Raw genomic sequence first — 26,976 nt, 5'->3', positions numbered from 1 at the left:
CTTGACTTTGGTGAGAACTTTTGCTTTTGTAAATAGTGGTGCTACTAAAGAGCATGCCTCTGATGTTTTTAGCTAGCTTCCCACTGAGCTCTGGTTCTGCTGTCTGCAAACACCCCAGACATCAGATGAATCACTTCGCTGTCTAACAAATGTATGCACAAAACCAAGCACAACGGAGACTATATCGAATTCCCAGGTGACATGTAAGTGTTGGTAATAAAACAACACAGAGAACTGCCAAAGAATCAGCAGGGGAAAAGGCGACTTCTGAAAACAAATACATCTGAGTTGCCCCAAAGTAAAACTTTTTTGGTTTTGCTGTAACTTTCTGCTGGAAGTAACAACTATTTCAATTAACATGAAAAGATGAGAAGATTTCAAAGAGGTAAAGGATAAAACCAGGAAGAGATCTTTAAAGATTGTTGAGTAGTGGTTGTTTTAACTGAGAAAAATAAATAAATAAATAAATAAATAAGAAGAAGAATTATAAATCCTTAGAAATAGTCAGACTTGCTGAGCTTGTTGATAGCTTCTTGTGATTCTAAATATGCACTGAGAATGGAAAATGTCAGTCATCAGGCACATAATAGATGTTTTTATTACTGCACTTTTTAACCAAAATTCTGCAACAATGCTAGATTATAGGTAGCTGTTCTAAGGTACTGATCTGGAGTTTGAGTGGTTGAAATTTAGACAATAACCAAAATGAAAACACTCAAATATAATTTGAGTGCAAGAAGTATTATGACGAATGGACTGTATATATATGTGCACTGGCCAACTTATACAAACCTTGTATTTTCGATCCTCTTTGAGTCTTTCAAAGCCCTTCAGTCACTCCAGTTTTCTCTCCAAGTATACTTCTTCATAACTTGTACATTTTGGCAAGTTTTGTATTTGAAGCACACAGAAGAGGATTGTTTGAAAACATTGCAAGACTGCTAAAGTTACAATAATAACTTTGCCATAAAATATCCATTAACTTGGTATTAACTGTCCCTACTACATCAATAGACCACAAGAATAAACATTTTGAAAACCCAGAACTTGCTCCTTGTATTTCACTTGCAGCTGGAAAACTCAGTTCCTCCCAGGTGAAGGAACCTAATAACAGCAGACCTTTAAGAAACAGAACAACCCATCAGATAGAAAAATGCTCAGGCAAGTGGTTGGTAACAAGCTCTCAGGTACCTCAGTTCTTAAATTAAAACACATTCGATTTCCAGATCTGTCTTTTAGTAGCCTTGCTGAAATTTCATGCAGTACTTGAGACCATACAGCTATAAAATATATCAATGTACCTCTTGTATAAAATAGTACATTTTCTACTAGTAATTTCTTTCAGCATTAGGTACATTGTTTTCATTTTAAATAGGGGCAATGATTCATAAGGAGAATGTATCAGGAACAGTATTTAATACACAAGGTTTATCAGATCCCCATGAAAGTGAACAAGTGGTGCAGCCAGTGATCTAGTCCCATGAAGGAGAATAGGATTTGAGAAACTGAGGTTACTCAGAAGGTTTCCAAACTGAAACAGTATAGCTGGGAGAAAGGGGACATAAACGTAAGCATGTACTTGTGCCAAAAGGCAAATAATGGTCGTGAAATTTCTGTGTTTAATCAAAATTCAAATTTTCTACTGAAAAAGAGGCTTGACAGAAAGTTGTCAGGCAGCCCAGCTTAAAGCAACAATAGCAATAGCACTTCTGACCTGAGTGAAAGTGTGTGGGGGTGAATTTCTCTGGGAGAATTCTTTCAAGTTTTTGTATCTGATTGCAAGTCCAGGAGGGTTCTGAGAATAATGTAAGGTTTCATTCAATGGAAACATCTTTTGACGTTTTCCCAGTGATAATTATAGTGCAGCTGTATATTTGTATTGTGCTGGAGTTCTTAAGTTTAAGCACATAACTGGTTTTGTTGGCTGGGGCCTGTGTTTAAGTGCTTTGCTGGATCAGAACCAGAGCCCTTTGTTAGTACCATCTACTTACTCACTGAGGTTTCTGCTAAATAATATACAGGTTGGAGCCACCATTTATTTCCATTGCAATTAGGAACTGCCACCTGTACCATTTCTTTGTTTCCTTTTGATTTGCTGGTAAGTGAAGTCAGTCGGTGTGGCTGGTGACTGCAGTATCAGTAGATCCCACGCCGTGCCCCGTACAGTTACCTCACGGCACAAAGAGGGACACTGATATGCCTGAAGCCATGAGTTCCTGCAAATTTTTCCAGATGTACTGAAAGCCACACGGCTCTATAAATGTTTATAAACCATAACATTCTGCTGCAGGAGAGAACGGTGTAATGTGTCTTTTGAATTATTTTCCATCTTCTTTTAGACTAAGAGCAGTCACACTGTGAAAGCTATTTTTGTATCGTGAGCTTATTATGGCCAGTATCTGTATTTTGGTTCTATCCTAATCTGCTGGGGTTTTGTTTTTATTTAAATGCTTATAAGTAAAGTAGGCCTTTCAGCAGATTTTTATTACAGCTTTCTGTTTTATTCGGTAAGCTTAGCTTCAAGGCTGCCGTGTAGCTTTATAATGCTTTCATTTGCGCTCTTGAGGTTAATGCGTTTTTACTGCAGCAGAAGTGTTTGAATTGGATGCATTTTGATGAAGAGGACTGAATTTTAAGGTGGTTGTCAGTTTTATTGCTTTTTAAATGCAAGTCAGAATTCTGAAGCTCCCAGTCCAAGTGATGTGTGCATCAACACAGCCATCAGAAACGTGGCTGGGATGCACATGGGGCATACCTTGCTAGCTGAGCTCTCTTGCAAACCTGGGCACTGACTAGAGCCAAGGTGCAACCATATATGCTTCAGTATAGTATCACAACAGCAGACAGAAACATTACCAGCCAGTTTGTGCAACTAGTGTCAAAATCTTGTGTTACCACATTTTCAAGGCTACTTGAGTTGGTCACTGTCAAGACAAAGAGCTCCAGTATATACAGAAGGCCTGCAGTGCCTCTTTCCTTCTGGACATCATTTGTGTAGAATGAGATCATTGGTTTCCAACTCTGTTTTATGGACATACCAATCTGGACTCAAAATTACGTCTCATTTTACTGTCCCTCTGCTGCTTGACATTAACTAAGAGCATGCCACTTGCAAGAACATTGTGAAATGTAATTAACTGATGCTCTCAATGGTCCTGATGTTCATTGAAAGGTGTGAGGAAAATCATATTGTTCTCCTACTGCTCAGACCATAAAAATCACATAATAGAAAAGGTCAGACAATTTTCTTGGTCCAGTAGCATTTTTTTATTTAATTTTTAACTAGGGCAAGAAACGTTTTGGAAAAAAAGTAGTGGATGATGTCCAGGCAACTTCTAATGGGCCAACACAGAATGCTAGGATCAAAATCTCACCTATTTCTAAGGTTGATCCCCTTCACTGATCTTCGACAAGTATTCATCATTTCAGTCTTCCCATCTCTAAAGCTGAATTGTGAATTCCAACCTTTACTCATCTCAAGCATATATATGAAGAGTTATAGAAGTATCAAGTGTAGTTTTTTCATTTTTATCAGCATACAAAGCAATTCATGCAGAAAGGTGCAAAAAATGCATAGTTGTGAGACTGTAAAATGCTTTTTCTTTTCTTATTTTAGCTAGTTCTAGTTCCTCACATGCTAAAAAAGCACCAGTCTCCAAGTCTTCTTCATCGCCATCTCCTTCGTCCACATCATCTCATTCCAAAGCCTCTAAGGAGACTTCCAGCAAATCGGGCACATCAGGGACTCCCAGGGGCAAGAAGAAAGCTGGCAAGCAGTCAGCCCCACGAACAGCACCAGATGGGGCAGCTTCTTCCCCCTCAGGTGCCACAGCCAACAGGTTGGAAGTGAAGGCAGAAAAATCTGAGCCTGAGCAGCCTTCCATAGTAATTTCTGAAACAGAGGACGTAGACCAACGGAGCAAGCTGGTTGTCCCCCCTCCTCCCACCACAGCTCCTCCTCCACCTCCACCTCCTTTTCCTGCTGCAGCTGGTCAGCCCGCTGTCTCCTCAGATGCCCAAGATGCACCAGAGGGCTCGGTAGCCAGGCCATCCATCTCTGGATCAGATATGAAACCTCTTCTCCAGGCTGAGCAAGGCACAAATGACAACCTGAGCAGTACAGCCCAAGACGGTGGTCCAGATGCTAGTGGAGAAGACTCAAAAAGGTGAGATGGTCATTGGTAAGTCATTGCTGTCATGGGTAAGTGGTGAAACCTGCAGGAACCCACGTTTCTAGTGTTACCTTTGCATAAAGGATGCTGTAGGCATGCTGACTGGTAATGTGTGTCCATTTCTTAGGGGCATCCCAGCACAATTTGGCCCTTGTGAACATCTTGGAGCCATTCACCCATAATATTTAATGATTCCCCATGATGGCATTTCTCATCATGTGCCACCTGTATTGCTGCCTGGCTGAATACTGACCACTGCAGTCAACAGCTCAGCTAGCCACAGATAACACTTTTATTTCTCTCTCATAAAGGCAAGCAAGAAAGGATGCTTAATTAAAAGTTTGTTATTTAAAATATATATATATATATCTTTTTTTGGGGGAATATCATTTAAAATCTCATTGATAAAGCTCTCGATTCAGTAGCTGAATTCACTTGCAGACTTAATGACAGTTTTAAGCATTGGTTAGTAAATGTTTGGTCTGTTACTGCCTAATAGCTTTTCTAAGTCTCAGATATTATAAAATCTAGTCAAGAACAAAGTCATAATTATATTTTTTACGCAAAATAGTTGGCAGCAAAAAAGCAACTAGCTTATTAATCTGTCTTTTCCCTGCCACAAGACCCAGTGTCTTTCATAACAACCCAAGAGGTTTTGGTCTAGATGCCAGTGACCGAGAGAGTTTCCTTGAAACAGAGGGAGCCTTGCTGGTACATCTGTGCCAATGTTGCATTCCTGTGCTGCTTCTCCCTTTTCTCTACCCTTCGTTTACACAAAGGATTTTCCCAAGGCAGAGGGCCCTCTGCTGCCGATTTCCATATTCATCAGTGATAGAAATGAATGTTTTGCACCCAACAGCAATAAAACTATATTTGCAGTAAATAGAGTCAGGCTTCCAGAAGAGGAAGCTTTGCAATCCTGCCTGCTCTCTGACTGAGTCCTCTCACCCCCAACTTTATGAGCTGTTTCTCTCCTCTCATTAGCTTTTATGTAGCTGGTACTATCCCACAAGAAATAAACAAGAACAACGATGTTTCTGTACAGACTTTGCAGCTCATCTTTTTAGACTGTTTGCATCTTTCTTCTTAACACGCTTATCCATAAACAGATACGTACACCCATGCACATATATATACATTGCATATGTTTTACCTACATACAGTTTTAGAGAAAGAAGTTAGTTTGAGCAGCAGAACTTTTATTTTCATGCTTGCTTATGCAGGCTCTCTCCCATTCATGTTCTCTACTGCTTGCGTTAATGTGACACTGTGTCTGCTTATGAATTCATAGCCTGGCTACCAAGGATGACCAAGAAGCAGAGGCACCTGACCAGACCCACTCTGAACCACTGGAGGAGGCATCTGATGCTGCTGCCCCTCCTGAGAGTGAAAGCAGCAGAGAGAGCCACAGCAGCGATTCGGACTCTGACGGGCCGATCCTGTACACAGATGATGACGATGACGACGATGATGATAATGCTAGTGCTGAAAGTAAGCCCCTAACAAGAAGAGGGTGCTGGGGAGGGGTGGCCATCTTAGGGTATATCTAACATCCAGTTGTCCTGGGCTGGCTCAGGGAGCCTGCTAAGCTACTGTGGTTGCCAGATTGCTAACTGGAGCTCGCTGGTTGCATGCAGTCCATGATTCCTACGCCCAATGAGTTGTTGTGTAGATGACCCCACTAAGCTGTGGCCTGCAAGAGAGCAAAGACTTTGGGACAGAGCTGCAAGCAGGCCTATCAGTCTGTGGGTGATTCTCTTCCAGGATGTGGTGCTACTGCAGGGCATCCCACCAACACGTTGCAGTCCACACTTTGCACATTACATTATGTGACCATGCCTGACCCCTGTTTAGCAAAGTAAAGAGAGGAGGATATGGCTGCATGGCATGGTTTTAGATGATGTAGTGTTGTACCTTGTGGTGAATGAGAAATGAGTATCCTTCTCCCTTCCCAGACAATTGTGATCAAAAACCTGCTGGGCCCCAGATCAAGCATTGCATAGTTGGGAGTGGAGGTGGAAGTAGTGGGTTCAGGAGAACAGGGTAGGACAAGGCCTCCACGTTAGGGCATCAGCCCTAAGTTTTATTGATCGGGGCTTGCCCATGTAATGAATCTTTACCGTTAAAGCACCAGTGTGGCTTTGAACTGACTTGCACTAGAGATCTTGTGGGAATGAGGTGACTGGGGAAGTTGCTACATGGCAACCCAAATGCTACATGAGCCCCCAAATGGTTCAGCATCATGTAGCCACCATTCCAGGCTGCTGCTTACAGCGGAGCACACCCACCTCCAAGAGGACCGGCTCTCACTGGACAGTCCTCAGCAGCTTCTGGAAAGTCCTGCAGGAGATCCAAGGGCAAGGCACATAACAGCATGAACACTGGTGCAGCAGAAGGTGAAGTGCCAGATAGCTTGAGACACTGAAGTCTTCTGCAGTTCTCCCTTTGGTCTGAATACCATCCAAAGTGGTAGCAACTAAAAATTCATCAATTCAGACAGCAGCAGTGTCTTAATAAGAAGTGAAGTGGGAGCCTGTGACCTTAACAAACTGTCATACATCATAAAATTCTGTCATCATAGGACATAGGTAGCCCTCTCGGTCAGAATAATGAGAGACAAGGGAAGTTGTTCCACAGCTGGCTGATGCTAACACAGGCAAGATGGTGTGTCTGTTTTCCCTACTGTATCTGCTTTACGGGTGAAGAGATTGCTTCAGTGCCTAGGGCATCCTGCCTAGAATACTTTACAAGTTCTCAGAGAGTTTTTCATTTTATTCAACTTTTTTTTTTTTTTTTAACAATTTAAAGATGAAAGCAATATACAAGAAATAAGTAGCATTACATTGGGACTAAAAAGAAAAGAATGAGAAAGATGAGAGAACAAGACTTTGTTCTCATTTTCATTTAAAGATTAAGAAAAAAGCAGCATTTTGCTAACAGTACTAAGTAGATAAATAAATCAACCTGTAACGTATCAGACTTCAAAGACACATAAATGTAAATTTGTCCTTGTAAAGCTCCTCTGTCATTTAGGCTGTTAGCTTTTTCATGCAAGTCTTCCAACTTTTTATTGTTGTGAGCTGAGTTGAAACTATTTCCCTTTTGATGTTAATTAAAATTCTTCTCCTGCATGTTGGAACAAGGCTGCTTTGGGGAGGTATTAAAGTCCTTACTCAGAGTTTGTGTTTGTAACCTAAGCATGAATGAACTAAATTTACCCTCCTCTTCCTTTCCTCAGGCTCTTTGGCAAGTAAAATTCGTCGTAGGGATACTCTTGCTATCAAACTTGGCAACAGACCATCTAAGAAAGAATTAGAAGACAAAAACATCTTGCAGTGCACATCTGAAGAGGAGAGGCAGGAAATCAGACATCAGATTGGAACAAAGCTAGTGAGGTATTAGTTGCAGTGTAAATGTGTTTTTACTGGGTGGAGGTGGAGGAAGATGGTCAATAACATTAGGTTCATATTTTAAATTCAGCCCAATATGCAGTGCACGATCTTCATGGTAAAACTGTCTGGAAAAATTAAAATTAAAATTGTATTTTAATTTCTCACAAAACTTTAAAATGTCCATCTTAGATTTTTGTTCTGCAGGAGACAAACCTAGAGCTTCAGGGGCTGTTTGTTTGTTTGTTTTTTGGTTTTGTTTGTTTTTGTTTGATTGTTTGTTTTATATAGGAATAAAAATGACTCCAGAACAATTGGTGCCATGGTTCAAGCGTTTCCTCATGCTGGTTAGCAAGGACTTGAACTTACGTGTCCCCCTCTCAGTCAAGAGTTATAGTTTCAGACACACAAAGTATGCCTGTGCATGTTCTTCCCTTATGTTCCTTCCCACCCTTCTCCTGTTCTCTAAATGATTAATTATTCATGTACTGGTTCCAACAAAAGAAATAAATAGAGACTGACTGCAGATCAGTAGTGTGCTCACCTCTGAGCATGTCTTTCTCATGCTCCTAACTGCTGTGGGACATACATTACTTTCTGCTCCTGAACTTGAGAACATTGCGTTAAAAAATTTTTCAAGTAAATAAAAAAAAGTTTTCACTTTTATTTTTACAAACCTTAAAAAAAAATCATCCAAAGTGTTAATTTTCTTTTTTAAAGTCTCTGAGAACAGACTACAATACATGTGGATTTTCCCAGGCCTGTCGTTGTTTCTCTTGTGCTCAGCAATGTAGCTCAGGCAGGCTTGGAGGATGTCCTGTGTTTGTTAGATTTCCAGATACTGGGCAGTACAGCCAGTGCTACTCCAGTACAGAAGCCCAGCAGCCCGGGCCCAGCACTTAGCACATGTGCTGAGGTGCTCTGTGAATTGCATGGCTAGCTAAATAATTTATTTCATTCCCTAACTGTGAGAGGCATACATCTTTTTTGTAGAGCCCAAAGGTCATTTTTCTCCTGCTAATAAAGAAGCCTGGTTGTTATCAGTGCTTTCCTAACCAAATTCCAGCTCTGGTAATCACATCCTGCCTATCTGTATTCCCCCTGGGGCTTACAGTGAACAAGCTGCTCTTTGATTCCTGCCCTCAGCTCTCCTGCCTGGCATTGCCAGTTCTGCCAGGCTGGCACCCTCACCACACAGTCATAAAATAGATGTGCAAAGCTTATGGTGCCTGGTACAATGCCAGGTGCAATACCTGTGCTGAGAGGTTTGAAATCACAACTGAGTTTATGGCATCTTCTTTTAAAATTCCCAATGTCGTGGTCAGCACCTAAGAGCAGAGATCTGGTGGATAAGTGTCTGAAAGTAGTGGAAGTCCTGTTCCCACAGCCCAGTGAGTGCTGGGTCAGGAACTTCCTGCAGCATGGGCTTGCTCACTCCTTTCAAACCTCCTCACAATCCGAAAATCACATGAACACAATGGAAATTTTGTATGTAATGAGACCTGGAGCTGTTAAAAAAAAATAGAAGGTCTGCTACTGAAGCAGTTCATTACCAGAAATGATCCCCCCCATAGTGTAACTGGAAACCAGTCTCTTCATAACAGTGTTTTTTCTACATTCCTTACCAGAAAGTCCCTGTTTAAATCAAAACTCAGCTCTGCAGTCTCATTTGATGGCCACAAGCACACTCCACACCATCCTCTTTGTCTCCAGGTGTCACAGAAATGCTAAGGGTTGTTGGAATCAGGTGGCTTTCATGAGGCCACAAATGGTCTGTAGTGAGCTAGGAGGATTGCTGGGCAGAGGGGATTTCCAACTGTTAAGACATTTGCAACATCAGTTTTACTGCTGAAATTTTTCTTGCTCCTTTTCTCAAGCAAACATGTGAACTTGTTTATTAAAGACAACATCCACCACGTTCTGTACTATATAGACCAGAAAATGAATATCTCAGATATTTCTTAAATGGTCATTTTTATATATAAGTAACTAAATAAAATCAAGTGTTGATAGAAACTCCATAATTTCAATGTGCTTGCAAATTGATGAGGAATGCTCCGCTTATGTTTTGTTAAAACAAAATAAAACAAAACAAAACACACACGATTTGCATTCAAAACACCTGAGAATAATCTTATGCTTGCACAGCTTATCATAATTGTGATACCTGGGGACAAAAAAGGTTTATGAACTCTTTCATAAAATTATACCTCTAAATGAGGAATTTAAATTTGCTGGTACAATTTCTGTAATATTGTGCAAGTATCACTTATGTGTTCAAGTGGTGAGAATATAAATGTTAAAATAAATGCCCAGTCAGTAGTGAGGTTACATGCCCAGGTATTATAACTACATGTGGAAATTGTCTGTGGTTGAATACCTCAACTGGAAATGAATAGCTTTATAAGAATGGCTATGTAAGACATCTTTTAAACTGCATTACAAATCATCAGGTGTTATTTAGATCTGGTTTAAAATCAGTCACCTACTTTGTTCTTACAGGAGACTTAGCCAGAGGCCTACAACTGAAGAGCTAGAACAAAGAAATATCCTAAAGCGTAAGTATTTTATTCAGGTTTAAGTTAATACTTAGAAAGTGATCACAGCATATTTTGGATTCATATGGTGGCCTGGTCCTTGTTACTCTAGTGTTAGATCCATAATTGGAGAGTAATTATGTTCTTTAAAATCACAAGTCAACACTAGACTTATATGCTAACCTGTAGCTGTGAAAAATGCATATATTCAAGATGCTGCATTTTTCTTGTCACAATCCCACTTCTTGAAACCAGTCACAAAGCCCAGAAATGAATTAGATACCCCTTAGAAGTAGTTCAAGGCTGGTTAAACTTCCACCTATTTTTTCTGAGAAGGAAGAGGGAATATCAGTAGGAGTTAGAGGTGGGATACAAGGACAGAGTTTGGAAAGTGAACTAAGAAGAAAGGTGAAGTATTCAGAGGAAAGGGGACAGGCATATGCCAACTGCTTCAGCATGTTGGTCCTTACATCCATTTCTGAAATAAATGTATTTATTTGTCTTGTGTATTGAAACTTGGATAGTACATTCCTATTTAATATCTTTCTGATGATTTAATCATTCTTCAGTATCCCTGTAGAAAAATTTAAGTCTGTAATTCAAATAGGGGTAGATCTTTGGAAAACTAGATGTTTACATTCTATACTTACTTTCCAATTTAGTTATGCTGTTTTTGTTTTTAGACTGGTAAACTCTTTAGAACACACATTTTTTGTCTTTATGAATCTTTTTATAATATAGATATTATCTAATCATGCACTGTAACAATTGCCATGCCCAGCTCCAGCTAGCCCTGTATTCTTTCTGCAGGAGAGGCTAGTAGTTGATGAAGAAATAAACAATACAAACATTTACAAGGAAGAAAATGCACTTGGAAGTGTTTCACACATAGCAACAAATCTCAGAACTCATCTATTCTATGTGTGTGTGTGTATATATAGATATATATATATAAATTTCTTTACTTGATGTAGCTGAAAGAGCAGTTATAATGCAGTTGTTTCCAACAATTTTTCAAAAACTATGGAGTTCGTCTGTGTAACCCTGTCACACAGCATGCCAAGGGAAGAAAAGCTAATAGGCTGTTTTCCTGACAAAGTCTATGGACTGATCACTGTCACCTGTTCAGGCCAGCAGATCAAGGAGGAATAAGAATTACTGGCTTTAGGGCAACTATCTGCGCTAATAAAATCATTTTGCTGCTGTGCAAGCTCTTCAAAGTCAAATAGTGTCATGTCTTATTGAAAAGGGGAAGCTACTGTTTCTGCATTATGGTGCACAAGTTCAAGGGACTCCTGTCCAATCCATAATGTGAATGAGCTTTCTAAGGGCATAATTTCTTAACCTGTACATTGCATAGTCATAATAAAGATAAAATGGGAAATACAGAAGTATTTTACGTGACAAGCAGCTCACGCTGAACTAGGTGAGAAAGGTAATTCCAAAACATCTTTGGTGATTCAGGATATGGACACTGAGGTGAGAACAGCAGCTGGGCTTCTTATGCTCTCTGTCTAGCTAATCTCTAGATAACTGATCTACCAACATATTTATAGTGTATTTAGTATCGCCTTTGCCACTGTTTATTCTGGTCACTGATTTTGCAATAAGTAGCTCAAGACTGGAAAGCAGTTAATAGATTTCTACTCCTGTTTCAGCTTGTTTACTTGATGTTTTTGGCAGCAAACCATGCTTTGCACTCAATACCTCTTCGCTGTTCCTCTGTAGCCAGCCATCCTTCCCTGCTGCTTCCCTGTGTCTGGCTTAACGGTGCAAGGGAGAGCAAAAATAAGTGCTGAAACACAGACGTATAAGTGGAAAATAAATAAATAAAAGCAGAACCACTGACAAGCAGATGTAGAATACACAACTGCTTTTTGCTCATCACAGAGATATAAAATATTTCAAGTTAATCTCTAAAAAGCAAAGCAAACACAAGAAAAGACAGTGTTTGTGATGACAGTCTGACTCAGAGCCCTTCAAGTGTGCAAGTTTTCTCTCAGCTCTAAAACCTGCATATCATTTATCAAAATTATGGCATTCCCTTCCTGTGGATCATTCAGAAATGTTTACATCTCTTAAATGCCTTTGTTGTTGTAGGCAACTTTTGTGAATAAGTTGGGATTCCTTTCATAAAGCTTCCTTCCTCCTTTTTAAGTATTGCGTGGGGAAAATTATTGCTTGTATGTAAACTGCAACCAAGGAAAAGTATTGTTTTGAGTAATATTTATCAGACTTTGAGGTTACATTAAGTGGTAAAGGTCCAAATGTTTATTTCAGGATTAAGTTCAGCCCAAATCTTTCAAGAGGTTCAGAAAAAGTCTGAATGTTTTCTGTATTTCCATTTAAAATGAGGAAATCTGTGTTGCAAGATTTGTTTTGATAATATTACCAGATAAATCAGTTGCTGAAAATCCTGTAACTGAGTAAAACTGCAAAACATTGCAGGCTGCTTTGTGTAAAAACAATTTGGGTAAAACTATCTGAATTTTTGAGTCTTCCCACACTAAAACAGAGTTATGATAGCTGAAGAGTCCACTCAAAGGAATAGATAGAGCCTTGTGGTTTTAGTGCAGACAGGTTTCTTGTGTACTGGCTCTGAGCTGGTAGTATTTATAGCATTGTATTATTGAAAAAAAACAAAAAAACAAAACAAACAAACAAAAAAAAAACAACAACAACAACAACAAACTTTATTCTTCCAGGAATTTTAGATTGAGATAATTGTATTTTTTTCTGTATCTGTAAAGGATAGTGAACTTTTTGTCCGGTGCACCTGCACACTTGCCAGTACTGGCTTTGAGAAAGCAGTGTTTAGCCCTTGGTGCTAGTTAGGGAATATTAATGATTGTCTTTTCTTGTAAAACCGGGAAAGAGAAGCCGCTTTCTGTGTTCCACAGCATTCCAAGAGGGAGGCGCTTTGTTTGTCTTTTCTTTTTCTTTCCTCAGCAAGCCCACAGAGAAGTCTAAACATAGCTAATCCCCACAGGGACACAATGGAAAGTTCAGTTTCATGCTCCTGGAGTGCTTTCTGGTCAAGAGCAGAACAGTCCTCGGGCAGAGCAAATCCTCTCTTCTCTTCTCCCCTTCTGCTGTGAAGCAGATGTCCTGCAGAAACAGAAGTTGACAGGATTTAATGAGGCAGACGTTGCAGGAGCGATAACATATAGATGCCAGGGAAGCCGTTTATTCTACTTTGACCACTGGGCTTTTTAACCGGAGACCGTGATACTAAATAAAATGGTTTCAGCTGGGAGTCAAGTGCCCATTTGACCTGTGTGCTGCTGTGCCTCCCAGGAGCTGCAGTCAGGGAAGGAGGAAAGCCACAGCTTGCTGGGACCTGACCAGAGAGTGCTGCAAGCAAAAGGCAATTGCTCAGCTGGTCCTTTGCCAGTGCGGCTCTGCAGCAGTTTGAGGAGGGGACTTGGAGCTGGGAACACACTGTTTATGTTTTCCTTCTCCACATCCTACAGATCAGATCTGCTTTTAAGGTGGAATGCAGTCAGAAAGGTGTTTCAGTGTGTTAATGTGTTTCTGTTTGGGCAAGTCAGTCAGTTCATACCTGCAGCTGGAACAGCCTCTGGGTGGGATTGTCCATGACACCTGAAGGAGAAGGAGCACAAGGCCCATTATTTTTAGCTCAATGCATCTTCTTAAATCACTGTGGCAACTTTCAAAACTTTACAAGACAAAAAAAATGCATTATAGGTGTTATTCTTAGTAAGAATTTGTGTCAGGGCAGTGTTTCTGTTGTGCTCAGCAGTCTGGAGAGATGCAATAAGTGCTTTAGGTACAAGGGAGAGTGGTCAGTGCCAGGAACTAGCGGCCTTTGGCCTAACAGCATGTTCAGAATATAAACAGCAGCCACCAGATTTCAGTCCCTTTACTTCAGCTCTTGAGTTTTCTTTCTAGAAGTAAGTCAATTTGAATATGTAACTGTGTGTGTATATCCACTGATATGCATTATCCAGTTGCATCTTTTTTGCTACTGGAGAATTTCTATGAGGTAATACTGAAGTGACTCAGTTCCTGAAGGGGCAAAAATGTGTATGTCAAACAAATTCCAGATAAATGGAACCCCAGATTAATAATTTGTGCTTAAGTACTGTGCATTGAGTTGCTTAAACGAAACCCTACAGATGACTTACCTGTCCTAAAAAAGCTAGAGAGCTTTTGATTTTGTTAGGTGAAGATGTCATGAAAAGAGTTCTTATCTAAAGTCAAATCCTTAAATACACACAATTTATTTATTACTAGGTATGTCAGTAATAATAATAATAAAGTTTAAGTAAATTTATCTTTAACTCTCAATTTTTTCAGTTTACTCAGTTACAGATCCTTACAGATCCATTTCTTCATGATTTAAGAGAAAAGCTATTAATAGACCATGAATTATGTTCACATTTCAGTATCAATAAAAGCACCATCAACAATAGATCCAACCTAATTCTCACTGCAAGCCCTTGCAATTGCATCTTGCTAATAGAAATCTGGGGTTGGTGTTGGGGTCTTCTCCCAGAACAGTTCTTGGGCTGGTTCTTGTTACTGTCTTTTTTTTTTTTTTAAAAAAAAAGTCACTTGTCCTTCTTGCCACTGTATTATTCTTACATGAGAGCAATGAAATGTGCAAGTGCTGTTAGGTGACGTGTCACCTAACACATGTCCAGTGTACCAGCCATAACATGGAACCTTTTTGCAGCTAGGTTGCCTGTAGTAACACTGCAGGCTGGCCATAGCAGACAGAGTGTTGAACAACACTGGAATTTAAAAGTGCCTTTTCGCCTATGCAGGTTGGCTGCATCCACAATAGACAAATGAGCTTTATAGTTAGCCTTGAACTACAGCTTGGAATCCATAACCACCAACCTTGAATAAAACAGGATCTGAATTCTAAAAATATTTCTAGGTGGTATATTTCAGCCACATTGAAGTTAAGCTTGCATGTAACTATGAGGTGGATCAATAAATTAGATAATATTCTTCAGAACACACATCAAATTAAAAAAATGCTGAGTCCTTATGAATGTGCCCTTTTAAGTGTTCTTGTCAGTGGCACTCAAGAAATCAATTTTGGTTTGCTCAGAAATTTATTAATAGCACATTTCAGTTTTGTTCCCAAGTACATTGAGAAAATGCATGTGCAATTTTGTGTTGTACCCATTCAGGGCACAGAAGTTACACATTGCATTTGGTTTAGCTAGTGGACCTTAACCAAGAATATCCGAGTAATGAATCATATACATTCGTTATAAAGTCAGAAAAAATGTTAAAGTGACAAAAGTAATTTGCACTAACAGCTGGCATTAAAAAGAATTGTCATTGCTTCATTCCATTCTGTAGCAGTAGAGGACACTTGGCTGATTCAGATACTCAGAGCAAAGTTTTTTCTCTGACCCTTATGGATAATTAGACTCTTAGTCAAGAGATGGCATGTTGGAAGTAAAAGCAATAGTGATTTTAATACTAGGATGAGTAATTGAAACATTAGACAGCTCTTTCAGAGTACCTCTCTCGTACTGTTACACAGAAGCCTTCTCATTGCTACGTTCCTGACTCATCCTGGTGACTCGAGGTATCTACAGAACTGGGGGGAAACGAGGATAGGGAAAAGAAATGAGAGCACACAAAATCAAAAAGTAGAGAATACATGTAGAATCACCCCAAAATATGAGCAAGCATGAGCCAAGATTTGAAGTCCTGAAGCTTTAAACCAAGAGAATTAAGTATGTGAAGTTATAATACTTAAATATTCACTGCTTTTTATCTCTTCCAAAAACAGAGAAGAATGAAGAAGAGGAACAGGAAGCCAAAAGAGAAATAAAACGTAGACTCAGTAGAAAGGTGATGATGTGTTTTTTGTTTGTTTGTTTGTTTTGTTTTGTATTGTGTATTGGTGCGCATAGGATTATTTTTTTGTAAGATTCAAAAATCCAGTGTATATACATTAATGCAAATACGCGTTAGTCATGTCCTCGTATTAGAAATCCGTTTAAAAGGCAGTACCAGCCAAATCCTTCTAGGGAGAAACCCCATTCCTTCCAGTTTCCTCTACCTCAAAAAAAAAAAAAAAAGCATACAGTCTGCCTATGCTTAATATTTGTCCATGTAAGCAGGGGGAAGAAATGATCTGGGCGTTTCCTCTGAGCATGACCACCACTGTCACATATGTTCAAGGGCAGCCACACCTATAGATCCACTCTTCCCTTGGGCAGCAGAGAGGGCAGCAAAGCAGTGTGTGCCCGTTCCTTCACCCTTCTCCTGGCCACATCAGCGGGCTTGCCTACTCCAGATGGGATTGTGCTCATTGTCCCTGCAAAATAAAAATAATAAATAAATAAACAAAACAAAACAGTGATGTGCTATTCTAGCTTGGGGGTGTCATTGTGGGAGAGGATGGGAAAGATTTTTATATGTCTCCTTTGTCTGTCCTTCTCTGCAAAAATAGTTACAGTATTTTTTTTCCTTAATGTGATTGTCTTTAGCTGATTAAAATGAATGTTGTTTGAGGTGACTGGAACCCTGTGGCTGGGCATCGTAATGACTAAGACAGAACGCCTGACCACCAGATGTTGTTTTATTTTATTTTTTAGTTGGGCAGGTCCCTCCATATCAGGCTTATTTTCTGTATTATAGTTGAACATAACAGAGAGTGTAATCGTTAATGCAGACCTATCATCTAGTGGGGTAAACAGAGTGCCAGTTGCAAAGTCACAATTAATATTCCAGGGATAACTGTCAAGATTCTCTGTGACCTGTCTGACAAAGACTATTTTTATAATCGAAGAAATTAGGTTATGCTGCTCCCCCATTCCCATGCAGTGCTCCCAGGGTGGTGCCTTTTTTTAGACACCTGAAAGTGACCCTATTTAGAAACATCATTAAAGTTCTCTAGAGATTACATCATACCCTCAGCTTTTATTTTATTATGTCTTATTAAGTGTACTATTTTCTGTCTCCCGCTTACAGCTCAGCCTGAGGCCTACAGTGGCCGAACTTCAAGCAAGGCGAATCCTGCGATTTAATGAGTACGTGGAGGTCACAGATTCTCCGGATTATGATCGTCGTGCAGACAAGCCTTGGGCCAGGTTAACTCCCGCAGACAAGGCAAGGGGCAGATTTAGATTATAATTAAATTCTTACATCTTTCATTTTTGGTTCGTTCCTCTGATCTGCGATTTCTTGGTGCAAACATCATGTGTGGCATCTGCTGGAGGCAGCAAAATTGACATGGTGCTGTGCATTTACTGCTTACAGCTAAGAAAACTCACTCAGGTGCCCGTTAAGGGTGTGTTTGCCAGCATTTTTACAACAGAGCAGGCCAGAATTTCTTGCACTTTTAACGCCTTGCTAAGCCAAGTACATGCTGTTGGCAAAGATAGCCATGATCATTGGAGTTCAGGCAAAGTTTCTGCATGCAGAAGCCTGCATCAATATCACCAAGAGTTGTTTTTGCCATCCATTCAAGTGTAAAAGGTAGAAGCTGTTCCTTCTTTCTAAGCATTCTTGGCCATAACTATCAAACTTAGATAATTCTACGTAGGCAGCAGTCCTTGGAAAGTTTGCTCCAAACATACTGCAATTAATAGTTCCTCTGCCTAACTACAAGGAATGGGACAAATTATGTTATGATTCCCCTTTTAAAGGATAAATCAGTCAAAGATTGCCATAAAATATTTATCCATTTTCCTCCTACACCACTTCATAAAAGGAAAGTTTTATATGTTAGATTTACATTTCAAAAAGTTCTGACCCTTTTAGTACTGGATTTGAAACAACTTTTATGGAAATCCTATGACATGTGCTTGGTATGAGAAGTTATGTGTGCAAGAATCCCTTGTCTTTTAGATGAGGACTGTGAGGCACTGATTTCATTTCAGCTTGTATTTTAGCATTAATGACAGCTCATCTGATATTCAAGGGAGAATCTCATAGCAAGTCAAGGTGGAGACATTAAAAATGTATGTAAAGATGTTTCAAGATGTTGGTTCTGGGAGGTACTGAGCTCTCTCTAGTCCTTATATACTCTGTGGGAGGTTAGAGCACCCAGCACCTCCACTTTCACTGAGGTCCACCTTCCCAGAAAACCTGGGTAGCTTCACTAGAACAAGGAGGGGAGTTTCCTGTCTACTCTAGGGTGACGGGTTTTAATCTCAGTTCATTTTGTAAGGAACAGATGTCCATGGCTGCTTCTGATCCCTGTGCTCATTGGCCTCAGCAGAAAGGCAAAGACCCTGGGTTGCCTGGAAACTCCTTTGCCCTTTTCTCCCAAGGAATTCATTTTTCTAATTCCAGTGGGAGGGAGCAGAAGATAGTACTGTTACAATATTATGGAACTGGAGCTCTGGTGGTTTTGCTGCTGATTTGGTGCTCAGAAATGACACTCTCTTTCCTAGTTATTGCAGCAGCCTCGTGTAAGCATGCTGCTGTGGCTAAACAGAACCATACCCTGCTTAAAATGAAATTTCTCATTTATGAGACCCCAGTCTGGTGATGCTGTAATTTTATCATACTCTGTGTCTGTTCTGCATTGAAAGGCTTGCATGCCAGATGAGATTTCTTTAGGGATTAATGAAATGATACTGTTTTTATTTAAAATGGGGAAAGAAAAGAGGGAGCAAAAATAAACTGCATTTCATTTAGCAGTGAAGGTAGGAAATCATTTGTAATAGAAACAAAGACCTTCCTAATATACATTAGAATTTTTCAGAAATTATATGTATTACCTAATGAAGTAAATTGCTTATTATTCTTCTAATGTAAGCAACAAGAACTGGCATTTGTAAAGCGCACTAAATTTCTGCTGTTCTTTAGTATTTGCCAACTGAAAACACAAGCCTGAAATGTTCAAATATTTCATGCAATTTTTCATAAAATTAATCAAGCCAAGTGGCCAATTCCCACTTAAAAAGTGCTATTCATCTTGCATCCCTGAAGTCCTGTCTCCAAGTGGGAGATACAAGGATCCTGCTGTTTGTACAATTGTCATGCAGGAACTGTGACTCATTGGCTCCTCTGGAGCTTTGCATGGAGATTCAGTCCCCTTGCAGGTGCATACTCAACAGGTGACTGTTAAGGTAACAGAGTCCCTTCTCCTTTTTTTCATCTGTGCCAAGTGAGATATTGCAGTGAGAGGTTGGCTTGCCCACTGCAGTAGATTTTGTCTTTCTTTGTCGTTGTTTGATGCTTTGGTTTTCTTTGTAAGGTACTGCTACAAATAATTGTAAGTGGAAAGAAGTCATTCATGTTTATGATCAGAAAGGTGTGAGAGCTACCAGAGTAGGGCTAGCTTCCTCTCAGACTCTGTACTTTCCTTACAATTCATGTTTCTTATGGTTGAATATATATTTATTGTTTAACAGGCAGCAATAAGGAAAGAACTGAATGAATTTAAAAGCACAGAAATGGAAGTACATGAGGAAAGTCGGCAATTTACCAGGTGGGTGAATCCATCTTTTTGCGTAAGTCGGAGAGATGACAGCTGCCATCTGCCTTTCTACAGGTCCTCTGCAGTTGTCTCATAACTAGTTCCATCAACACATTCCTGCCATGAGTCTCCTTGAATTTTCCAGCTGAATTCCACCGCTGATTCTGGTGGGATGCTCAGTATTGCTGATGCAGTCCCTGAAGTTGATAGGGCAGTGAAGGTAACAGCAGTGGATTAGTTGCTAAATGGAGAAAGATTGGGAAACCTACACAATAATAGATTGAAAGGACTCAGCTTTTCTCCCAGATGAATTTATCAATACTCAAGCACAAAAAAGGGTCTTCCAGAAGTACTGCCTTGGTGATGGAAGTATGCATTTTTGCAGATATGTTTGGTAAGTGAAAACTAGATGATGCGTTGAACTTCAGAGAAGTCTAAAATATTATGGGGAGCTTCCTATGAGTCATGTAGACTCCTGACAGCAGTTTCTGTGAAACAAGGCAGACTCTAATTTTCTTTGTTTGTTGCTTGTAATATTTTAATCAGGACTTGTTTCATTCTATGTCTTAGATAACACCAAGATGTTGTTTGAAGCATTATTGTTTAAAGAGCTCTTAAGTGTCCATAGTTTTTAGTAGGACTTCAAAACTGGCAGAGTTATTCCTGGGAGGAGAGAGGTGCTTCCTGCTGTCTCCATGGCATCTGTTCATATCTTTTGAAATTATAAAGGTTGAAAACTGACACCAGCAAGCAGAACTTGCTGTTAGGATCAACCAACATTGCAAACATAGTATTACTATCTTCACTTTCACAAAGAGTTAGCAGATACAGCTGGCCTAGACTAGGTCTCACTATTTCAGTCAAATTTAAAATCCTAGGAGGTGAGTGTGAATCCTGTAATTAAAGAGAATATCAAAATTAAAATTCACAACGAGAAATGGGTGTTTGGTGATTTCTGGCATTTCCTAATTTAGAGCTTGGTTTCACAACTTTACTGATCTTTTTTCACCAAAAAAAATGTTTTTTTAAGTAATAATATATACACACTTCCATGTAGATATAATATGAAAAAAATAATTTTCAAAAAATAAACCACTTTCACAGAGAGCAAAACTAAGCCAGGAGATGAAAAAAGAGGCAGGGTTTTAATGAAGTGTCACATTCTGACAATTAGAAAATGTCCTTTTCAGATATGGATTTCTATATTCTCATTTGGCTTCTGGGGGTCATTATCTTTTCAGGTAGTAGGAAGTGTATCTTCTTCAGAACGATAGCAGTAGTAGTTAAAAAAAAATAGACTTCACAAGTGAAAAAAGGAAAATGAGCAGGAATAGAAATCTTTCTGTGTGCTGAGAAAGATGAAGTGCAACCTCTTGCTGAAGTTGTTTGATTTTCTGAGTTGCACTGCAGTATAGGAGAATAAGTGTGGATATGCATGAGTCACACAAAAAGAATCAGATACTTTTTCACTAGAATTGAAAACAGTTGAGACTGGTTACAGTTGTATTCTTGAAAGCTGAACCAAAAATCTCAGGGATTTTTTTAAGTGAAAACTTTTTTTGAGGAGGGCCTTGAAAAATAGAGTCAAAAATAGGCATGGCCAGATTGTGATAAATACAGCCAATGAATCTGTAGGGTCCTGGAGGAATTTCAACCTGAGGGAGATCAGATTCTCCTTGCTCCCTCCCTACCCTTTATTTTCACTGGATGTGTTGTGGAGCCACTGTACAAAACTCTAAATAGAGTCACACTAGGAAAAGCCCATTAAGGTAGTTAAATTAGTGCAGATGTTTTAAGTCAGTTGCAGTTTTGAACATATAGAGCTTCAGTTTCCTCCTGGACCTCTCATTAAAAATTATTTAGTTCACAATTATATTTGGATTGATGCAACAATAAAGTGATTTGTTTATGAAAACTGTAGACAAAAGTCTCCAGCCAGAGAAGAAGTCAGTCTTTTTTTTTAAAAAAAAAAAAATGTTTTGAAGGATGATGACTGAGATAATGCAACCTTGCATGTGCAGCAGGTTAACAAATGTTTATTTGTGAAGTTCTGTGATAGAATGAGACAAAAATAAAGCTTCTTACTAAACAAAAATGTCTTACAACATACAATTAATTAATCGGTATAAGAAGCTCTATTATTATAGTCACTATTCACAGTATCTTTGAATTGTTCAAATTTGATGTTAAACTTGGGAAAGAAAAGCCACTGTTTTTTGTTTTTCATGATTTACTGTAATGACTGTCAGTGGAATGGTTTTTCTACTAGTAATTTAGATTGATTCCTTCTGTTATTTTGTAACACAATCCAAGAAACTGAGTTTCTAAAAATACAGGAATAAACAAAAGTTTGGGAAGAGGACATTAGCAGATGCTTATAAAATGCTTCTAATGGAAATACTATATATAGTCCAATATATTGTTGTTCTACACAAATACAAAAATCCTGAGTCTTTTTTGCAATGCACTGTACCCTCATGTAGCAGATGAGCTGCATCCTTGTGAATGTCAGCTTTTGTGTGCATCTCCTGTATTTGGAAACTGCATCTCTGTATTGTGCTGTACCACATCGCTGAGATCATGTGGGGCTTGTTTTCTTTTTTCTGGATCTATTAGGAGAAAATGTGTTAAAAATTTTCATAAAGCCTTTCAAGTAGGCTCCCAACTTATTCTAGAAAAGATTGGTGACACCCTTTGTGCAACCCACGTCTCTCTGTCCTTCATACAGATAATCTGGACTGATGTACCTTACCTAAAACTCTTAAAAAAAACAGCAAGGTATGTTTGGGTCTTTATCTGCCACAGCTGGCAAAAATAGGAAGAAGGCATTTGCAGTGCTATAAAATCTGTTTCTTCCTTAAAATAAATAAATAAATAAATAAATAAATAAATAAATAAAATATTTTGTTAGCCTTATTTGGCAGAAGGATTGAAATACTAAAAGTTAAGTTTTATGGCTCAGCAAGGCTTTTCTGATTTACTGACAGTATCTCCAAATAGTACGTGCAATGTGACTCAGGCTGTGCTGGTAGACAAAGCGGACTGGAAGCTCTTCTCCAGCCCTAAGGCCAGCAGGTTTGGCATGGCTTGAATTCCTGGGGCTAACCTCTTCCCCACCACCACCAGGCAAGTTGTCGTGGTGTCCTCCAATGTCCAGTCTGCCCCTTGGCCTGCGCTCACCCTGCCATGCCGAGGCAGCGTCTGGAAGAGTGGTGGTTAACGCAAGCAAAGCTGTGCTTGGGACCATGGTAACAGGTGAATCACAGAAACACAAAGTTGGAAAGGACCTACAAGATCATCTAGTCCAACTGTCTTCCTATCACCAATACTACCCACTAAGCTACTAAATCATATCTTGTAGCTACTAAATCATATCTTGAAGCACCTCATCCAGGTGCTTTTTGAACACCACGAGGGATGGTGACCCCACCACCTCCCTGGGCAGGGAGGCTGTAGCGAGGTGGGGGTTGGTCTGTTCTCCCACGTGCCTGGTGACAGGACGAGGGGGAATGGGCTTAAGTTGAGCCAGGGGAGTTTTAGGTTAGATGTTAGGAAGAACTTCTTCACTGAAAGGGTTGTGAGGCATTGGAACAGGCTGCCCAGGGAAGTGGTGGAGTCACCATCCCTGGAAGTCTTCAAAAGACGTTTAGATGTAGAGCTTAGGGATATGGTTTAGTGGGGACTGTTAGCGTTAGGTCAGAGGTTGGACTCGATGATCTTGAGGTCTCTTCCAACCTAGAAATTCTGTGATTCTGTGTGATTCTGACCACTCTGAGAGAAAAAGCTTTTCCTGATATCCAAACTAAACCTTCCCTGGCACAACTTGTGGCCATTCCCTCTAGTCCTATCATTAGTTATCTGAGAGAAGAGGCTGACCCCCTCCTCATCACAATCTCCCTTCAGGAAGTTGTAGAGTGTAGTCAGCTCTCCCCTGAGCCTCCTCTTCTCCAGACTAAACACCCCCAGTTCCCTCAGCCGCTCCTCACAGGACTTGTGGTCCAGAACCCTCACCAGTTTTGTTGTCCTTCTCTGGACACACTCCAAGTCCTCGATATCCTTCTTGTAGTGACGGGCCCAAAACTGAAGTACTTGAGGTGCGGCCTCAAGTATGATATGGACAGACATACTCTGGTTCCTGAGCCTCACGATAGCCCTGTGTCGGCTGCAGCAATATAATTCTGATTGGTTTATCATTTCAGGTTTCATCGTCCATAATTGTTCGACCACATCCCATGTTTCATGTAACAATTTTCTTTGGGGAAATCATTGCGTCCTGAAGACCCGAGATTGCACTGGAACTTGACTGAGTGTGAGCATGTCTTGCAGCTTGCCCTGAGGTTAATGAAGGATATGGCCCTTGTCTTTATCAATGAACAAATGATTTGACTAGGAGCAGAACCCATATGAAGTGTTTGTTTTAACAAAGATACATCTTGATGCTAAGACAGAGCGTAGTCCTGTGGCCACCCCACAGAGAGACGTTGATGGCCTTTTTCCTCGGAGCTTGACAAGTCAGGAAGAGCAGAAGACAATCGCTTGAGAGCCTGCGGCCAAGAACTCATCAGAGCTTGTGGCATTATGACTGAGGGTAACTCACGGGGGAGTGTGAAAAGGACTGGGAGAGCTGGGGGAGAGACTTCCCTTGTCAGTCAGCAGAGTGCAGCGGGGTGGGTGGCACTGCATAGGGATGCACTTGGCCAGTGGGAGGAATCATTTAAAAGAAAAAACAAAAAGAAAAAGGAGAGTATGAGCAGCTGTGCATGTAGTTTTTAGTGGCCACAGCCTGTCTGAGAAAGACAGAAAGCCACAAGTCCTCATGTCATCAGTACTTTAGTGAAGAACTGTAATTTTCTCTGGTGCCAGTAAATACAGTTGCCAGAAATTAGTCCTATTATAACTCAGATGTCTTTTTTAAAATCCTGATGAGCATGCTTCAAGAAAATACATTGAATGTTCATACAGAACAAGTCATATATTTTTCATTTTTTAATGTTGATGTGCTCTGGATCCTCGGAAATACGTAAACAGGATTCGAAGGACAAAGGACACGCGACACTATGAATGCAATGAAGCGATTCGTGTTTAGAAACACTCCTTTCCACCTGTCATTTGTCATTCAAACCAGAGGGATCGCTATCTTCTGCACCTATGGCAGGCAGTAGTGGCAGCTTCAACATCACGCTAGCGTGAGTCTGAACTTAGAATTGGAACGGGGCACAGAAGTCCTTACTGGCAGGTTTGAGCAGTGGTTGCTGATGTGATGTTTTACATGTAAGAACCTTTGCACTGCTTTTAGGAAGGACTCGTGGGGGAATCTGTGTCTTCAGCCCGCGGTCTCGCGAAAGCTAACCGAAAATCCTTAGAGCATCTGCAGCCTGTTGTTGCTCAGTGTGAAGAATGCTTCCTAGACCCATAATTTTTTATACTATCTTGAAATTGTGTATGTGAAGACAGTGCTATTCAAATTAAGTGGTATGGAGTGTGAAAGGCAATACATGCTTTTTGTAAGTTGGCACAAAAGCCTATTAAAAAGCCTGTGGCATTGTTTACACTAAGGAATTCTCTGTCATATATTAGCACTTATTTATCCTTTGAATTAATGTACACAACATCTGGGGGGGGAGGGTTCCTGGAATTCACATATGCATACATTTAATGCAGTATTACAGTATATATGCTATTTATCCTTTCTAATGTGTGTACATATTACAATTTATTTTTGTCTTTTATGTGCCCTGTTTAGTTTTTTAATTATGAAGTGTAAGTATTTCTTTTTCAGGCAATAAAAGGTCTGTGTAGATGTGATTCTTACCTCAGAACCTGCAGTAGATTCTTGTGGAATGTTTTTACGTTATAGAATTGACGGTTTTGTTGTTTTAGATGTCAGCCTAAAGGCAGGAAGGCAATTTAGTTGCTTTAATTAAATCTCCCTCTTTCCTGATATTTACAGCAAGATCAGGTTTGCATAAATGTGGTGGATTATTTTAGTAAAGAGCACTTGAAGTAACAGGAGAGTGCTTTCCAACAGCTGGCATCCCATTATTTTTAAATGATTTGACAAACCTTTAAAAAAAACACAACAGATTTATATAACTATTAGGATTGCTTCCATCTTAGTAAAAATCCAATGACGTACAACCCAAAAATATCAATAACCAAATAAAATAGCCATCTACATGCTTGTAGCAAAGAAGAGGGATGAGCACCTTCCTTTTTTAATGGAATCAATGAGAGGCATTAGGATTCCATTTGCAGAAAAGAGTTCAACTTCTGCGTGTCCCATCATTTTATAAATATAGAAACACCACTTTGACATCAAGGAAGCAGTGAAAATGTATTCTTTGGCACTAAATTATACAGAAATGATCAGGGCATTAGAGTGAAGGTTTGTCAGCAATTCTGGTAGAATCCTTATTCTTATTTTTAGCATTTGAAGACCAAACTTAAAAGCTTACACTAGCACTTAATAAATAATTCTCCTGCCTAAGGCTTCTTTTTTTTGTTGCCAAATTTGGAAGTGTGTGTCCAAAATCCTATAAAGGTCTACTATGTTGACTTTTAAGTATAAAACACAATACTTCAAAGAAAACAAGTTGGAACAATTAAGTAGACATCAGTGCTGCCTTAATCACTTTCAAACATTTGGAAGGAGCCAAGATACACAAGGCAGAAAGATAGCTGGGGTACAGACCAATCGCTTTGGCCAAGGTCAGGTCAGACCATATCAGCTTGACAAAAGGTAGCTATTTCACTGACATGCCAGGGTATGCAAGGAGCAGTGCATACAACAGTGAACTAACATTTGTTAGGCTACTAGGATGAAGTGAACCAAGTGACACTTAAAGAAGACATTCCTCCACACCAAACCAGGAACATGGACAGCAAGAAACATGCCACCTTCTCATTTCAGAACTAAGACACAGCGATGAGGATACAACTTCTGGCACAGGCTTTCTCAAGCTGTGTTTTGCCATAAGGCATGAGGATACATAGGTGAGGCATCACTTAGGCTATCCTCCTCCTGGTTTCTTTTTTTTTTTTATTAAAACAACAACAACAACAACAAAGTATTCACTACAAGCCACTGCTACAGGCAGGGTACTAGCCTGGCTGGAGATGCTGAGTTATCCTTTATTTCTCATGTAATTTCTTAATACTTCCATGATAAATAATCAGATGCATTCTTTGGCCCATGGTTCAGCCAATTACTTAAGCAAATGTACATGTATGTAACTGGACAAAAAGAGTTGCCTTTATTGGGACCTTTGTAAAAAATGTAGTATATATGCAGAATCAGAACTATAAACTATCCATTGTGTATTGTACTCATGCACAGGCTTAGAATTGTACATATTATTTTTGTATTCTAAATATCAACTGGCAGGACAGCAACAGATGTAAAATGTTACCCGTGCAATAAAAAGTAAGATTTTGGTATGTCACTATGAAGCACT

At 39.7% G+C, this 26,976-nt stretch overlaps 1 protein-coding gene across 3 annotated transcripts in view; it reads left to right on the top strand.

Moving 5' to 3' along the window:
* Nucleotides 1-26,573, top strand: part of PHACTR2 (phosphatase and actin regulator 2) — a 133,066-nt gene extending 106,493 nt beyond the window's left edge. For all 3 annotated transcript variants that reach the window (XM_082756929.1, XM_082756931.1, XM_082756930.1), the window contains exons 5-12: nucleotides 3,617-4,166; nucleotides 5,464-5,663; nucleotides 7,411-7,567; nucleotides 10,064-10,119; nucleotides 15,878-15,939; nucleotides 17,065-17,202; nucleotides 19,458-19,534; nucleotides 23,722-26,573. In XM_082756929.1, coding sequence (XP_082613055.1) covers nucleotides 3,617-4,166; nucleotides 5,464-5,663; nucleotides 7,411-7,567; nucleotides 10,064-10,119; nucleotides 15,878-15,939; nucleotides 17,065-17,202; nucleotides 19,458-19,534; nucleotides 23,722-23,737 — 1,256 coding nt within the window. In that variant the 3' untranslated portion in view covers nucleotides 23,738-26,573. The remainder of the gene's footprint in view (nucleotides 1-3,616; nucleotides 4,167-5,463; nucleotides 5,664-7,410; nucleotides 7,568-10,063; nucleotides 10,120-15,877; nucleotides 15,940-17,064; nucleotides 17,203-19,457; nucleotides 19,535-23,721) is intronic.
* The last annotated feature ends 403 nt before the right edge of the window (nucleotides 26,574-26,976 follow it).

Source organism: Aythya marila, assembly GCF_965140915.1.
Source record: "Aythya marila genome assembly, chromosome: 3".
NCBI classification, from domain to species: Eukaryota; Metazoa; Chordata; class Aves; order Anseriformes; family Anatidae; genus Aythya; species Aythya marila.
Note: the sequence above shows the minus strand (reverse complement) of the source record. Positions and strands in the feature narration are given on the sequence as shown.